This window comes from Chiloscyllium plagiosum, chromosome 34 (genome assembly GCF_004010195.1).
Source record: "Chiloscyllium plagiosum isolate BGI_BamShark_2017 chromosome 34, ASM401019v2, whole genome shotgun sequence".
Classification (NCBI taxonomy): Eukaryota; Metazoa; Chordata; class Chondrichthyes; order Orectolobiformes; family Hemiscylliidae; genus Chiloscyllium; species Chiloscyllium plagiosum.
In genome coordinates this window covers 5,465,400-5,483,091 of record NC_057743.1, presented here as the reverse complement: position 1 = coordinate 5,483,091, position 17,692 = coordinate 5,465,400, and the positions used below count along the sequence as shown (strand labels likewise).

Below are 17,692 nucleotides of genomic sequence, written 5' to 3'. Positions count from 1 at the left end.
AGGGGAAAGATATAAAAGAGACCTAAGGGGCAACTTTTTCATGCAGAAGGTGGTACGTGTATGGAATGAGCTGCCAGAGGATGTGGTGGAGGCTGGTACAATTGCAACATTTAAGAGGCATTTGGATGGGTATATGAATAGGAAGGGTTTGGAGGGATATGGGCCGGGTGCTGGCAGGTGGGACCAGATTGGGTTGGGATGTCGAGTAGGCATAGACGGGTTGGACCGAAGGGTCTATTTCCATGCTGTACATCTTTATGACTCTATATTATATATATTATATGTGTGTGTGTATATATATATAAACCAACAACATATGATCTGACATTGCTGACTCAAGTCCTGCTAGCAAGGACCTTATTTCCCCTTTCTCATTCATGGCGCTTTTCCTCAATTCTCTCCCTTAAGTGCATTTGGAAGAGCCGGTGTTGGACTGGGGTGGACAAGTTAAAAATCACACAACACCAGGTTATAATCCAACAAGTTTATGTGGAGGCACTAGCTTTCAGAGCACAGCTCCTTCATCAGGTGGTTGTGGAGAATAAGACAATAATCTATAGCTAAATGAATACAGTATCATGGTGAGCTAGTACATCCTGCATTTAAACATTTCTGCTTTATTTTCTAGCCAGTATGTATATTTTTGAACATACTAAAAATACAGCATTTGTTCAGACTATTGTCAAAATAAACAAGCAACTTGGAATATGACTATCTATTTTTAAATAAAATATGCCTTCTCATATGTTTAAACTGTTAATTAGCACCAATTTCCATTCGCTCGGCTCTGTGAACATAGAAGGAAAGGAACAATTGCACATAACCGTACGCTAAAGTATAAAGTTTAACTATATTCTCCTTGGTGCAAATATTGGTATTGATATAACAGAATTGTCATACATGGATTGTCACATGAGCTGGATGCTAGCCTAAAAATGGATGTCAGTCTTCTAATATGCTAATGATCAGTCAGTCTAAGAAGAGAACTGGATTTATTAAGTTACTACTTGAGTGCACTGGGGTTTTTTTGGACACAGGCGTGTGGCAGGGTTCCCTTCAAAACAGTTTGATTGTCTTCACTTTCTTTTCTCTTTGGGTCTGTGTTTCCACCTGGGATGTGGCTCAAACTCAGCCCTGGGGTTAGTCTCTTTCTTAATTCAGACTCTTTTTTTTTTGTCAAAGTCAGAAGTCACACGATGCCAGGTTATAGTCCAACCGGTTTATTTGAAATCACAAGCTTTCGAAGCGCAGCCCTGATGAATTGACTGCACTCCAAAAGCTTGTGATTTCAAATAAACCTGTTGAACTATAACCTGATGTCATGTGACTTCTGAATTTGTCCAACACTGGCACATTCACATCATCTTTCTTGTGTATAACAGTGAGTGGGAATCTCATAACGACAGGGCAGAAAGCCCTTCCTATTTACCACCTACCGTCACTTGTAATCTTAACCAGTTTAGTTCATCAAAACTTGGCTGCAGATCAAATCTTGGCACCCTTGTGTGACTGTTTGGCTCAGATCCAATTTATATGAATGAATTTTCAGAACAATATTGTAAACAGTAAAATGTTTGTTATGCTTTAAAGAAAAGGAGAAAAATGTCCCTCACTTTAGACATCTGTTTCTGACCCACTTCTTAACACACATGGCCGTGTTCTCAAAATTGATGAGGACATTCCCATTACCAGCTTCCATATACTATTTTCAGGGTTACCAGGATTGGGAACGTATCTCGTGTCTGCTTCCACTTATGCAGCCAAAAGGAAGAAATCTCAAATGTTCCTTTACAGAAGACCTAATGCAGGTCAGTCCCTGGTGTAGCCTGCAGTCACTGGGAGTTGAGGACTAGTCTAAACTGTATCCGGACAAACAGACCTCACACTGAGGCCTGGCAGCTAGGATGTTGGGTACCAGTTGGTGGCAATGGGCTGTTGACTCTAACTTCTAGCTTGTGTTGTGTACATATTTCAATGCTTTGAGCATAGGGTCCCCATCAATACCTTGCTCCAGGGAGGCAAATAAAATGGGGACTTGGAAAGATGCTTGGCCAAAAGTAAAGTCCTGAAGAAGGGCTTATGCCCGAAACGTCGATTCTCCTGCTCCTTGGATGCTGCCTGACCTGCTGCACTTTTCCAGCAACACATTTTTCAGCAAAGTAAAGTGCAACCAAGAAGAAAATTAAGTTTTATTTAATGTTCCCCACTTGTATGCAGTTCCAAGCCTACAGTGAGCATGTAAAGATTTGGAAATTCAGGCATTGATCAGACAATCATAGAATCCCTCCAGTGCAGAAGCAGGCCCTTGGCACATCAACCCTCTGAAGAGCATCCCACCCAGACCCTTGCCCCCACCCTATCCCCATAATCCTGCATTTCCCATGGAAAATCCACTCATCCCTGGACACTATGGGCAAATTAGCATGGCCAATCCACCTAACCTGCACATCTTTGGACTGTGGGAGGAAAACAGAGCATCCGGAAAAACCCCCCACAGATACTGGGAAAATGTGCAAACCCTACACAGATAGATGCCCAAGTCAAATCCGAGTTCCTGGTGCTGAAAGGCAGCAGTGCCAGCCACTGTGCCATCCAGGCCTAGTTAATGCAGTAACCAGGATGCTGGTAACATCTTGGCTGTTCTGTACAGTCTCCAGAGCCTTGTGTATCAGCGTGTGGAGTGTGCAGTGGTCCTCTGGCCTCTGTGTCTGACCTGCTCACACAAGTAACCATTTTGTGCTTTACTTTGCCTAGTGGCACATGAGACCCCTTTCTCCTCACTGCTTTTGCCATTAGCTAATTGTACCTCTCACTGGAGCCTGTTGATGAGAATGACTGTCAATCCTGGGAGGACTGGCAATGTCCAATGGGCAGTCACTATGCTCCCACAGGGTGTTAACGCAACGTTGGGATAATCTTATCTCCATTTGAAGTGGGGTGTATTAAGTATAACCATGCTAAAGGCACTGTAGTGTAACTAACAAACCTTTGTGAATATTTCAGGCAGAAGGCCCTGTGCTGAGAATCCTGCAGGTGACTCGTGCTGACGATGGCGATTATATCTGCCGCGCAGAAAACAAGTTTGGAATGCAACAACTTAAATTCTCGGTCTCGGTTACCTCCACAGCAACCAGTATGTAAACCCAGTCATTCTTATTTATTATGTAACTAATCTCCATCTGATGTTACCACCAGCTTTATTGAATTGCTCCAGTTTCATGTTTTTGTCTGTTTGAAGAGATTTTTAATTATATGTTAAAGAACAGAGAACTTTCATTTCAATAGCACCTTTCAAAGCCTCAGGTCATTTCAAAATGTTTCACAGCCAGCTAAGTATTTTCAAAATGTAGTAATTCTTGTGGTGTAGTGCTTGGTTCAGAATGTTTTTGGAATAAAGTCCTCAGTAGTTGGAAAGGATTATAACATGACAGGCTTATCCTAATAAAACCAGGTTAAAATGCTGATTGGTTTTAACCTGGGAACCAAAAAGTGTGGCTTTAGTTACATTTGAAGATCCATGAGAGCTGGTTATCTTCACCCAAATCTTCAAGAAAAGTCTGATGCTAAAGTCAGGAAATGATTTACTGGTTGGTGTACTACCAGGATGGGGAAAATGATTTGAAAAATTTTACTGAGTGCAATTAGTGCTCAGCTGAGGGGAACCCAGTCTGTGGTTATTTAGTGGTAGCACACACACCTCTGAGTCAGCAAATCATGAGTTTTGTCACAGGAACTTGGGTGCATAATCCAGGCTGGGAGTCCCAGTGCTCCACTGTCACCTTTCAGATGAAGCAATAAAGTGTGTAGACATTCTCTTGGATGGATCCATGTCACCAGGGAGCATGGGAGGTTTCCCTAGTGTCTGAACCAGTATCGTGTTCAAGACCACAAAGTGTTTTAATAGAGCAAGTAGTGTTTCTGGTGACAGCATCTGTAAACAGAGGACACAGATTTAAGGAGATTCCCAAAAACACCAGAGCTGACCTGAGGAAATGCTCATTACTTCACTGCGTTGCTGTGATTTGGAGCACAGCCTGGAGGGGTGCTGCATGTAGTTTCAAAGAGGAATCGGAAAGATACTTGAAGGGTAACTCTGGACTGGTTTCAGGAATGAGCTGGTGAATAAGAATAATTGGAAAGTTCCTGCTCCTGCACCTCCACATTTTACCAACACTAGATGGGTCAAATATCCTCGATCTGTTATCTGTCACTCAACCAAATTGACACCTAACCAACATCACTAACAAAACAGATAGCCTAGTCACTGAATTTAACAGTGGCTGCTTTTCTGTACATTACAAGAATTATTCTAATTCAACACTACTCTATTAGCTGCAATTCAACACCATTCTGTTAGCGGCAATGTGCTTTAGACTGTCATGGAATTGTAAACGTGTTTTACAAATGCACCATCTTCTACCACATATTGGCATTCTAATTGAGAGCTTGTGGTATTGTGACTCATGCTGACGATGGTAAACTGAACTGGTAAACTCAAGGCCCAGACTAATGCTGTGGGGGAATGAGTTCAAATCCCACGACAGCCAGGGGGCGCAGGGAGGGAAGGAATTTTAATTCAGTTGATGAATAAGTATTAGAATTAAGATACAAGTCTTAGTAATGGTGACCAAGTCAACTGTCTTTGTATGTTATGGAAACAACATCTTAAACTTTATAAAAATCCATCTGGTTCACTAATGTCCCTTTAGGAAAGGAAATCTGCCATCTTATGATCTGGCCTATACCCGACTCCTGACCCACAACAACTGTCATTTGTAATTACCTATCATGCCACTCAATTCAAGGACCAGTTAAGGATGGGCTATAGATAGTCACCATGCCAGTGATACTGAGTTTCAGAGGAAGGATAAGAAAAAGTTTATTTTGTAGAAAAAAAATAAGCAGTTCATTCTTTTTCTACCTTGTGCTTAAATGATAACCTTTCTTATTGTGCTATAGGGGCGCTGATACCAATTATAAATACTGGGCCACAAGATGTTACTGTCATTGAGGGTGGTGATGCTTCCTTCAGCTGTCGAGTTGTTGATGGAGCTCAACCATTCAGCATCGAGTGGAAAACACCTAATGAACCATTAGAAGGTACACTGCGATGGGATTTACAGCTGTATTGTGTAAAATGCTGATTCCTGAGGTTGAAATGGGGGCTGGTCAACAGTTTAGCCTTTTAGGTTAACCTAGAGGTGGGGAACCTTTTCATGTTGGAAGGCCGCATTATGTTGTAATCTAACAAGGCCACATCCAAGAAACTTCAATTATATATTCTTCAAAATTCACATTATTTTGTAAAAATCTAACTACTATGTACTAAATCACTAAAAAAAAATGAAAAAAATGTTAATTCTAAAGTTAACTAACCTTTTAATGACTTTGTTGTGACTGCTTTTTGTAGGAAAGCATTTGAATATTTGGTTGCAGCATGAAAGTCTGCAGTTTTAGCTGATCCTCTCGATGAGTATCCATCATTTGTGACCTTAAGGGCGTCTTGATTTTGGTTAAGTTGGAGAATATAGATTTGCAGCAATAAGTGGTTGAAAAGCAAGAAAGCATTTCCGTGCATGTTGCCGAAGGCAAGGGTATTCTATTGCATTTTTCCATATTTCAGTCGGATCTTTCTTAGTGTCAAATAAGGACTTTAAAATGTCATCTTCTGAAAGCTCAAATCAATTCCATCTGTAGTTCTTTAGGAGCCTTGGAGACATCAACTAGGTCAGGTTGAAATGCTAATTTGAGTGTGATGTCATGATTCTCAAAGTCAGAGAACCTTTCATTGTATTCTCCAATTAATAAGTCTGTAACAGCTGCATATTCTTCACATGATTCGCAAGAAGTTCATTAATGACCTTATGACTTACCAATTTTTAAATTTCGGCTGTCAGTCTGTGAGGATTATTTCGTTGAATTTTCTTTTACTCTCTGGTATTTTAAATACATTCATTTCAAGATTAAAATAAAAATAATAAAGGACGAAAAAAATATTAATAAAAACTAAAGGATTTGTTCTGCAGAATTTGGATTCATTCAAAAGGCCACACACAATGGCCTAGAAGGCCACATGCGGCCTTAAGACCGCAGGCTCCCACCCCTGGGTTAACCCTTTAACTGTTTGCCTTGAATGTATTTATAAAGGGACTCTTCAAATAGACATTAATTGGGTTTTTCAATAAGATTTTCTATTTTATTATAATGTTCCCATCACTTAAGCTGCCCTCATATATCATGGCACATGGTAGTCCAGTGGTTAGTAACTATTGCCTCACAGCTCCAAAGGCCCAGGTTCAATTCTAGCCTTGGGTGACTGGCTGCTAAGAATTTGCATGTTCTCCCCATGTCTGGGTAGATTTCCTTCGGTTGCTCTGATTTTCTTCTACAATCTGAAGATGTGCAGGTTAGGTGGATTGGCCAGGCTAAATTGCCCCTAGTGACAGAGATGTGTAGGCTGTGTGAGTTGGCCATGGGGAAGGCACGTTACAGAGATAAGGTGGGAGAACTGTGTTTGGGTGGAATGCTGTTCGGATGGTCGGTGCAAACCTGGTGGGCCAAATGGCCTCTTTCCATACTGTAGGAATTCTATGATTTTATGTTTACATTGAACCAAAGTGTTGTATGAGTGGGACCGTATTCCAGATTGTTGAGTCCATGCAGCATCTCGCAGGTACCTGATTTGTAGAGTGTTTCAGGGAGGTCCAGCAACAGGAAACGTTAATAGACTTCAAGCAGAACATGTTCAAAGTAAACCATTGGATGTTAGACCCAATGTGTTTACTGTGAAATGTGGATTTTCTTGCTGTTTTATTGACTCTGCAAGGACAGTGGGTTTGTGAACCCATCCCTGTATCACTACCTGTCTCCAAACAATTCTTAATAGGTGCACAGGAGCAGAATTCAATTCCATTACCTAATCCTATCATAAAGTTCTCATTTTCATTTGAAGGGAACATTATACCACCATATTGTGTCTTTACTTGAGCTTTGCCAGTCCGAAGTTTAATCTGCCTCTATGTTAACTCCTTACTGAAAACAGCATAACTGTGCATCATGATGCATCTTGACACGCTACCTCTCGAAGCCAGCCAGAGTCCATGTTCTTTGGAGATTCTGTCTTTCCAGTGTAATGCTAGGATTCTGTATGTTTAGGAGGAGTAACCTATTGTGGTTTGCTTTGGTCTGAAATGTTATGTTCACTTTAATCTCCACCTGGGAAACATATTAACAGTTAATTTATAAGGTTTGAGATGTGGTTGGGACAAGTGCATGTTGATCCTTGCTAAGTCAAGAAGATGATCTGAGAGGCACCTGAGAGGGTGGTATGCATATGGAATGAGCTGCCAGTGGAAGTGGTTGAGGCATCTACATTGACAACATTTAAAAGGTATTTGGACAAAGACATGGATAGGAGGAGAGCTTCTTCAAGGAAGGCATCCTTGCAAGAGGATTCGCAGTAGGTTAAAATCAACTAGGAGAAAGTGAGGACTGCAGATGCTGGAGATCAGAGCTGAAAAATGTGTTGCTGGAAAAGCGCAGCAGGTCAGGCAGCATCAAAGGAACAGGAGACTCAACATTTCGGGCATAAGCCCTTCTTCAGGAATGGCTTCCTGAAGAAGAGCTTATGCCCGAAACGTCGATTCTCCTGCTCCTTTGATGCTGCCTGACCTGCTGCGCTTTTCCAGCAACACATTTTTCAGCTCTGATCTGCAGTCCTCACTTTCTCCAAAGACATGGATAGGAAAGGTTTAGAAGGATATGGGACAAGTGCAGGGAAATGGGGTTAGCATTGATGGACATTTTGGTCAGCATGGACCAGTTTGGGCCAAAGAGCCTGTCTCTGTGCTGTAGGACTCTCTGACTGGGTGATATTTGTAATTTGCATTAAGGCTGTCCCACTGAACTTTAACCAGGAATCATATTGAGTAATCTGTGGCTGAAGGTAAAGATAAACCAAGATAAAGTGTTGAAACTGTGTTTGCAAAAGACTAGAAAAGGACAATAGAGTGCATTGTCACAATTAATTTCAAGACTATTTATTTTTAAAATGAAATGTCTAAAGGTGGGGTGTTACTACGTGGATTGCAAGCTTTATGTTGTCTCAATCATTGACAGGCCTTGCTTTTTCTGAATATCACCTAACTTCAAACTGTACACCTTTCTTTAAAGGTATTGATACAGATTTACAACAGTGGCGATCCAGCAATAAAGGCATTACTAAACTGTTAATGATAGCACCAATGCAGTGTTGTTATTTTCCTTCATTGTTATGAAGAGCCTAATGTCAGTCACTTGTGCAGCACACACAATACACATTTGAACTATCGCAATAGCAAAATGAAATTCCTCTGACAGCTTTATCTATTCATCTTGTGTTTCAGCCAATGTGAAGATCAGTGGTGATGGCTCTGTGATTAAAATTACCAGAGCTCGTCAACGTGACCAAGGCCAGTACAAATGTGTGGCTCGCAATCAGTTTGGATCTGCATTCAGCATAATGACTCTGGTTGTACAAGGTACAATGTTGTAAAATAGAAATGCTGTTGTTAGGCCTATCATTTCCCAACTATCTCTGCAATTTGTCACCAGCTGACAGTCGGCCAGTTCTCAATGTTCCTCCCTCCTGATAATGTACGTTTTCTTGGATTTTCTCCAAAAGTTGCTGAACTGAGTACATTGTTCACATTGTGACCTTTGCCTTTGATTCGTGTCTTCCTGAAGAATATTTAGCATTTCATTGACTTTCCTGGTACCACATGACCAAATTATTTGTTCACTCCTCATCTCTCTGAGTTCCCTTTCAAAACTCAATTCTCCTGACCCAGAAAATTCACATAATCGGCAAGCGCTGGTAACAGACAGTGCCAGTAAATCCAAAATGTTGGTTAACAAAAGAAGCACGGACTTTAATGGAAATCATGTACTATTCAGTCCTGTCAGTAGTTAATGAACCTTGGGAGACACTTCGGTCCTTGTAATCGAAAGTAGAGCTGAATAAGTACCTGCAATAGCAAGTGGGCAAGTTTAAAGACCATTGGCTGCCTTTATCTGTGCTGTTATTCAACCGCACGATGGCCAGCTGAAGCTGTCCAGCTGTCATGACAACATTTGGATACTGGTTCCCGTCAGTATACCTTCCATTTGGCAAAGTGCGCAGGTTCATTGGAAGATATCAAAGATTCTGGCTGGTTCTGAATTACACAGAGCTAGATAATGCAAATCTTAACATAAAATCATTTTTCCTCCTTCAATTAAATTATTTGTCAGCAAAGTCTAAACCAATTTTAATATATTTATTCCTCTTAATTCAGTGGAATAGCCTGCACTCTGCTTTCAAGTGTCAGCTTGTCTCAATGGTAGCACAAGGTTGAACCTTGTGGGTTCCAATGTGAACCCTGTGAGCCAGAACCTGTGGGTTCCAACTGGACCATATGATCCAGGTTGACAATCCAACTGTCAGATCCCCTCAAAATATTCCAAGAAGGTAGCGTAGACCCTAACTTTTTCTTATTTTCAAGGCAGATGTGAGGTGGGTGTTCCAGGTGTAATGCAGCTGGTCAATCCACTTGGCTTTAAGAAAAACATAACTTATTTAGACACTACAATTGAAACACGACAAAAAGAAAACAGAATTTAGAATAACTTAACTAATGGAAAACTTAACTGACCTGATACAGCAACTTAACTGAGAAGCTGTTACAGTCCAGTAACATCCCATAAATGCGCCCTGTGGCAAAAGGCAGGAGGGAGCATCATCCAAAAAAGATTTCAGAGAGAAGTTCAGTCAGGGAACATTTGCTGAAGCTGCAACCTTCCTTGGACTCCAATGTCTTGTGCCTGCCATCTTGTGAACCTACCAAGGTTCTGGCTCAGAGATGAGTGTACTACCATTGAGACAAGACTGACACTTGAAAGCACAGGCTATTCTAAACTAAACTAGAAAAAGTCTGAACTGAGAGAATTGCTCACTCCTCTGCCATTGTTAAACTAGGCTCGTTCCAGACCCCTCGGCACCTTTGCCTTTTCGACCTCTGTTTTTTAAAAAAACCCAAAGACAAAATAGCCTTGTTAAAGTGACAGCATCATCACACAGCACCGTCAGTGAAACCCATCATTTGAATGAGATGTTAAAACACAAGATCATGTCCGACCCTCTCAGAAGGGGTAAAATTTCCCATTACGCTATACCAGAAAGAACAATGAAATTTCTGCTGGGGTCCTGATGAACATTAATGCAATCCATTGCGACTAAAACAGTTATTTATCTATTTGCTGTTGTGGGATCTTGCTGTGACATGAGTTGATTGCCACATTTTCCTGCATAATAACAGTGGCTGTATTATAAACAGGAGCAGGTTGCCTGGGAGGCACGTAGGGATGTCCTGAGGGCTTGAGAGGCGGTAACTAAAAGATTTATTTTCTTTATTGTCAGTTTAGCCATCTCTCTCCTTACTGTCTGCTCATGCTTGTTTATTTATTTTGATCACAAGGATGCTAATAGGGTGTTCATCCAATTGCAGCTTATACAACCTATTGTTTGAACAAGGTCTCAGTGAATTGTATGCCACGTCAGAATTCATCTGTCATTTGAATTGGATGGTGTTTCCTCACCTAATTTTATATCCAGCCTATTTTAATGCTTCATACTTGTTGCTACCCCAAAGTGACAACTTTTATTGATGAGGGAAGGATTTGAGAGAAGGGTCGTTGAGCAGGATAAGGTTCCAAACAACAGGGATGGAGGTACAAAAGAAATAACTAAAGGAACCACTATTTTGCAGGCTGTGTTGGTGTCAGCCTCAGACCCCATGTGGCGAGGAACTACGCACAGCCTCACAGCTGATCCCAGAGCGGTCAAATCCAAGTATCTGCTCCACAGCCACCATTGCAGCCTCAGAGCTCATGACCCCAGCTGCTTGTTCTGTATTCTCAATGGGCCTTGAAACCCACATTTCCGGTGCCTCTGGAATAGGAATCTGATGGATCCTACCTGGCTTATACAAAGTAATCCATAGTCTGATTGATCAGTGAAGTTTTGTTTCTTTCTCCCTTTCTTTACTTCTAGGGCCTCCAACGGTTTCCATCTCCCCCAGGGGCCCAGTCAGGCTGGGTGTGGGTGATTCCGTTACACTGGAATGTATAGGCATGGGCGAACCTCGGCCGACAATCAGCTGGCGTCGGATCAACGGCAGGCAACGGAGCAACCTGCCGAGGGAAGGCAATCCCATCCTAACGGTGAGTAGAAGCTGGTCCCTGACAGTGTTGTGAGCAGTTTGAACCAGAGAACAGAATGGTTATTGGCAGGACCAGGACAGAAATTCCAGGCCCCAGTGCTATTCCTGGGCTCGGCCCCAGCCTGAGCGCAGACTGCGTGGATCTCCAGGTCCAGATTATAGAACATCTCAGCTGCCAGAGGAAATGGTGGAGGCTGGTACAATTACAGCACTTAGAAGGCATCTGGATGGGTTTATGAATAGGAAGGGTTTAGAGGGATATAGGCCAAGTGCTAGCAAATGGGACGAGATTAGATTAGGATAGTTGGTCGGCATTAATGTGTTGGACCAGAGGGTTTGTTTCCGTGCTATACATCTCTATGATTCTATGACTATGACTCTATCTCAGTTGAGGAAAAGTTCATGTTCAATGTGATAATAGCTCCCTTCAGTTATTACCCCACTAGTGCTATTTGTTATTTATTTTATTCGTTCTGGTTTCATGGGCATTGCTGGTAGAGCATTAATACCCATTCGTTGGGCCCTCTCCCATTGTCTTTAACCACACCAATTCATGGTATGAAGGTAGAATACTGGGGCGAGGATGTTCCAGAATCTTCTCTCTGTGGTAGTATTATCATGGTGTTTGCCACAGTTTGGCCTCCTTTACCCATTCATTGACTATTGAAGAAAACATCATCTTCGATGTGAAGCTTTTATATTGTTAACCTCTCTGTGAGGGCAATACCCTGGTTGAACTTACTTAGCAAGTACTGCATGATTTAAACTCCACTTTGAGCTCCATGCCAATACTTAGCATAGGCAGAAAATAAATTATCCAGAATTTAGTTGTGCCCAGGCCAAAACATCTGGCATTAATTTATACATTTATACACTAAGAATTATAAAATCAACGAGCTAGAGCTAACAAAATGCAGATGTTCGTGTACCTCTATCTCTCTCGCACACATGGCAAACACTGTTACAAATACTTCTTCAGATAGCACAGAGCCCCCAGGTACTGGCACAATATGGGGAAATAGATTAACATCTCAAGCTGCACCCTCATTATAAACTGCCTGCCTGCAAAGCTCTCTTTACTGATCACCCTTTAGTTACACACCACAGAAGGTAGTGACTTTTCTCTAACTATTTTAGGGACACAGGAAATAGGAGTACGCTATTCAGCCACCGAGCCTGCTCTGCCATTCAAGCAGATTATCTTCTACTCCATATTCCGTACCATTCCCATATCCCTGGATGTCACTAATATCCAGAACTCTGATCATTTTCTGTCTTGACCTGGTTCAGTGGTTGAGCTACCCCAGCTGTCAGAGGTACAGAATTCCAATGGTTCACCACCCTCTGAGTGAAGAAATGTGTTTGAATTATAATTGTATCTTTAGGAATAGGAAATTAGATGAACTTTACTTGAGAGTTTACAGAAACAAGTGTTTCAGCCCAAAAACTGCTTGTGTTTGTGTTCTCCACAAATGTACCCCCCCCCCCCCGCCCCTCATTGTAACTGTATCCGAATGTATTGTGGCTCACTTTCCTTCTCATGCTGTTATCTAGCCTGCCCTTAAAGGCATCTGCAACGCCTAAAGATCCAATCTGCTTCACTACAAATCTATCCACTACTTCTAAAACTAAAACTACGCTCAAGTCTAGAATTACCTAATATATATAAATGGAGATTCCGAGTGAGTGTGTAACAAGGAGTTATCACTTAATGAAACTGATGTCCCTTCAAAATTCCTAACAAATCATAATTGATGCACTTTTAAAATCTTTATAAGCATTCTCTGTTTGTCACATTTCCATCCCATTTTTGTGTTGACTCTTTCCCTTTAAAATTGCCCTTTTTAGTCTTTATTCCTTTATGGGAAAAGAGCTTTGCTGACTAGGCCAGCATTTGTTGCCAATCCCTAATTGCCCTGAATGGCTGGACCATTTCAGAAGACATTTAAGAGTTAATCACATTAACTCCACATTCCCCCAGTTCAGAACAGAAACCTGCTGAGCAAATGTCGGGTGCTGTAATTATACCATCCCATCATTGGATGAGGACTTCTCTGTTTTGAGTTTCTCATTTCTCACCTGACATCTGAGCAATGTCCACATATCAACCATCTCTGCTTTCCAAATTCTAAAAGTCTGACAGTAGAATATAAATAATATTAAATCAATGTGTTATATAATGTGTGAAATCGTAAAATAATCAATTATTGAAGTCTGACAGCCTGATCCAATTAAACCCATTCTCTTAATATAAAAATATAAAATAGGAACAGAAATAAGCCATACAAGCCCTTTGAGCTGCACTGCCATTCATTAAGATCATGGCTGGACGGTTTTTGTTTTTGAATTCCACATACGCACCTTCCCCATAATGCTTTGTTTCCCTCAACAAAAATCTATCCAAATCCACTTTAATAGTATTCTTCTAAGGGAGAGTTCTGAAGTTGTGCATTGCTCTGTTCTCCTCATCCGCACTGTAAAAGGACAACCTTTAACAATAAAACAGTTCCTCCTTGTTCTGGACCAACCCACAAGAGGAAACATCCTTTACATGTTCATTATCAAGACTATTTAGCATCTCCTTTACATGTTCATTATCAAGACTATTTAGCCAATCAAATCACCACTTGCTCTTCTAAACTCCAGTGGAAACAATCCCAGCCTGTCCAACCTTTCTCAAAAGGCAAACGTGCTCATTCCAGTGAACCTCTTCTGAACCACCTCCAATATACTTACATCCTTCCTTCAATAAGGTGACCAAAAGGACACAGTATTCAAAATGTGATCTCGCCAGTGTTCTTTATAACTGGAGCATAGCATCCTCACTTTTCCTTTCAATTCCTTCACATTAGAGGATAGCATTTACTTTCCCTTCCTCTGAAATTAAACATTGTGGCTTTTACTTACAGGGAGGAACACTAAGGAAAGATTAATTTCCCATTATTCTTCCAATAATGATTTGTGACATTGCTCCAAACAGAAATGAAGAGGATTTGCCAGGCATTGTAGCATGAAGATGGTGCTTCTTTGACATATGCCTGTATAACCTTGAATGATTTATTTAATTTTCAATTTCAGATTTCTTCAGCTCGTCTGCAGGATTCTGGGACCTACTCCTGCACATCCTCAAATATGTTTGGCACGGTTGATGCTCAGGTGGAGGTGATAGTCGAGCGATCAGCCTCCAGAGCCCAGGTTCCTCAGGTCACTGCCGAACAGCCATCGTTAACTGTCACAGCAGGACAAATTGCTACCCTGCACTGCTCAGCTACCGGTACGTCAAGGATACCATGATACTCCGGTGATGGCCATACAGCTGTTCAAGTTCTATCAGGGAGGGTTATGCTTCCTTCACTGTCTGACATTGTCAGCTGTGGCTTAAATAATGTGCCCTGCTGTGAATGCCATGGCATGCCACTAATCTCACTCTCCATGACATGAACATAATCATTAAAAACTTCTATTAAGGAAACATGCTATAAGGCATTTAAATTATTTTGTAACTATAAGATCGTACAGCAAGTATGGAGATGTAAGGAAGTCAAGTATTGCTATCAGGACAAATATTTGGTCTTATTGCATATGTACAAGTTGCACAATGCTGATTTTTTAATATACTTTCTTGGAGTGTGGGTGTCCCTGACTGAACCAGCCCATCCCGAATTGATCTTGATAAGTTGTTGGGTGATGAGCTTGAATCGGTGTAGGGGCTCCCCACACATACAAGTAACTGCATGCAAGACTTTTGCAAGTAACTGGCTGAGCCACCAGTCATGGTCCAACCTGAATTGTCTTTGAATTGAATGGCTTGCTGGGCCATTTCAGAGGACTGTTAAAAATTAACCACATTGCTGTGGGTATGGAGTCACATGTAGGTCAGATCAGGTAAGGATGGCAGATTTCCTTCCTTAAAGGACATTAGTGAAACAGGAGAGTTTTTTCAACAATTAATGAAAGCTGTTGTGGATTCCATTACAAAGACTAGCTTTTATTTTCTGGTTCTTTACTGTATCACTTATATGATTATGACTCTATGTACTAAGTTGAATTTAAATTCAGCTAAGTGTGATTTGAGCCCTTGTCCACAGAGCATTAGTCCAGGTCTCTATGCCGCCACTTCCCCCATTTGATAGTATCAGCAAAGAAACGTTTGTGTTCCTTGAGAAAGCTCTTGGCACAACAGCTTCCATCTATTATTTTCAAATTTCTTTCCCTGGTTTGACACAAACATAGCTGTACAAATAGGTTGTACCATTGCCTTAATATTCTGAACAACGCTGAGAGTAGTTTAAATACATAATTCAATCGTTCTGGACGTAGTTAACTTGGTCACTGCTTCCTCTTTGTTAAAATAGCCTCCTGGGACTGACTGCTGAATGGTTATTGGACCAAGACATTGTTAACTTGCGTCCCTGGATCTGACCTAGTGACAATAGCACTGCGTGACTCACTCCAATCTGTGTCCTGTGGGAACAAGGGAGAATTGAATGTATTCACCAGATTAAATCTTAATCCTTCTCTTTGGTCTGTGTAGGTTATCCAACTCCGATTATTCAGTGGTCTAAATTGCGAGCCCCATTGCCATGGCAGCACAGGATTGCCAATGGATCTTTGGTTATTCCTAACATAGGACTGCAGGATTCCGGACAGTACATCTGCAATGCCTCCAATTCCGCTGGATTCAATGAGTTGTTCATAACACTGGATGTAGAAAGTAAGAACTTGATCATTAGGATTTGTTTTACCCTTCTTTTGAACATCAAAACTTTTAAACAATTAATTTTTAGTAGTTGTGTAATATTCCGATGAGTCCTGAAGAAATCCTTTGAGGTGTTTTTGAAACTTTGAACTCACTGGAAATGGTTCTGCCAGCAGTACTTGGGTGATTAATGATTGGGAAAAGTTTTAACAGTACATGTTTCATGACTTCAGGACTTCTCACACCCTTTCCAACCAATTAAATGTTTTTGAAGTGCAGTGACTGTTGTAGTCCAGGAATTTCAGCAGCCAATTTGCGCACAGCAAGCTCCCACCAACAGTCATGACCAGACCTTTTTTTTTTTACAGTGATGTTGGTTGAGGGAAATCTGTAGGCCAGGATATTTTCTTCAGCTCACCACTGATTTACCACAAACATAACTACTTTATTAGCAATTCTCAGAAATTGCAAACCTTTTTGCACTTAGAACATTTGTTCCCACAAAAGGCACAACAGGCATCAAAAGTGCCACATGTGACCAGTCAAATCCAAGAATGTCTTATGTTGCCCTTTGCTAAACCCTTGGTAACAAGAATGGAAATAAATGATTGCATTTATGTAGGACTTTATCAAATCTCTCAGAAAAATCTTGGAGCAATTCGCAAGCATTAAATTCGCTTTGAAGGATATTGGCTGATTGTAGACACATAAGACAGCTGTTAGCCACTCAACATATCCCACAAACAGCGATGAAGTAAATAATCTGTCAGCTTCTTGCTGTGTTTGAGAGGAGAGAATTGTCCAGAGAACCAGAATTCCTTGCTTTTTTTCAGGCAAAGCTGTGGGCACTTCAACATTCATCTAAGCTAATGAACCCTGCAAAGGGCAAGACCCTACAGTGTAGTGGTACTCCTTGCTGTCAGTCATGCTTATGCACTGGAGTTTTGAAATTTGCCTTGAACATACAATCTTTACACACCAATAAGAGTCTGGCCAAATATTTTGATGTGTTTAATTGTCTCTCGCTGGAGTAGCACGCTGGAAATCAAATCCCACTTTTCCCAGAGTCTTCCCATAAGTTAAAGATTTTAAAATAAGTATGAAAAACAGTTTCCCTGATATCCAAACCCAGATTGATAGAATTCCTATTTGAGACAAGTAATTAGACTTTAGCAACAGGTATATAGATTTAAGCTGTCTGCATATACCACTCCCAATTCAAATCCTAATCTCTTTCTAAACTCAGTTTTTCACACACACAAAGATTAAAAAAAAGGGTAAAATAGGATATGACAAAGGAAAACAGGGAGGGTGTTCAGTAATTCCTATTGTTGGTTTCTAGGATGGCCAATACGATTGATACAGTGGTCAGCATATTGCTTTCAGTCACCCATCTCTGGATGCTTCCATTGGTTTGCAAGAGACACAAGTGACTGGTTGACTTAAAAAAAGTGACTTATCAGTTAAAAGTCATAGCTTACAACAGAAAGAAAGTTAAACTGGTTTTCTAGAGATTTAAAATAGGTTTTGACTGCAGAGAACAGAAAGGCAGCTCCTGAGCTGGTGGAGCTCAAAGCACACTCTCTACCTTATTCCAAAACTAAGCTGTTCAGTTAACTGAGAACTAATCACTTGGTGGGAGTGGCAGACAAAAGGCTTTTATCATCGATGACTAGTCACTAGTCCATGGACCAGCCAACGTCTTGTTGCTACCCAGAGCAGCAGCTGTATACACAACCCCTTGATCTATGTTTGT

General features: G+C 41.1%; 1 protein-coding gene across 1 annotated transcript in view; it reads left to right on the top strand.

Moving 5' to 3' along the window:
- Window positions 1–17,692, top strand: part of hspg2 (heparan sulfate proteoglycan 2) — a 522,026-nt gene that overhangs the window by 425,350 nt on the left and 78,984 nt on the right. Inside the window, exons 69-74 of the mRNA XM_043675530.1 lie at window positions 3,004–3,133; window positions 4,960–5,100; window positions 8,385–8,519; window positions 11,069–11,238; window positions 14,316–14,511; window positions 15,772–15,951. Coding sequence (XP_043531465.1) covers window positions 3,004–3,133; window positions 4,960–5,100; window positions 8,385–8,519; window positions 11,069–11,238; window positions 14,316–14,511; window positions 15,772–15,951 — 952 coding nt within the window. The remainder of the gene's footprint in view (window positions 1–3,003; window positions 3,134–4,959; window positions 5,101–8,384; window positions 8,520–11,068; window positions 11,239–14,315; window positions 14,512–15,771; window positions 15,952–17,692) is intronic.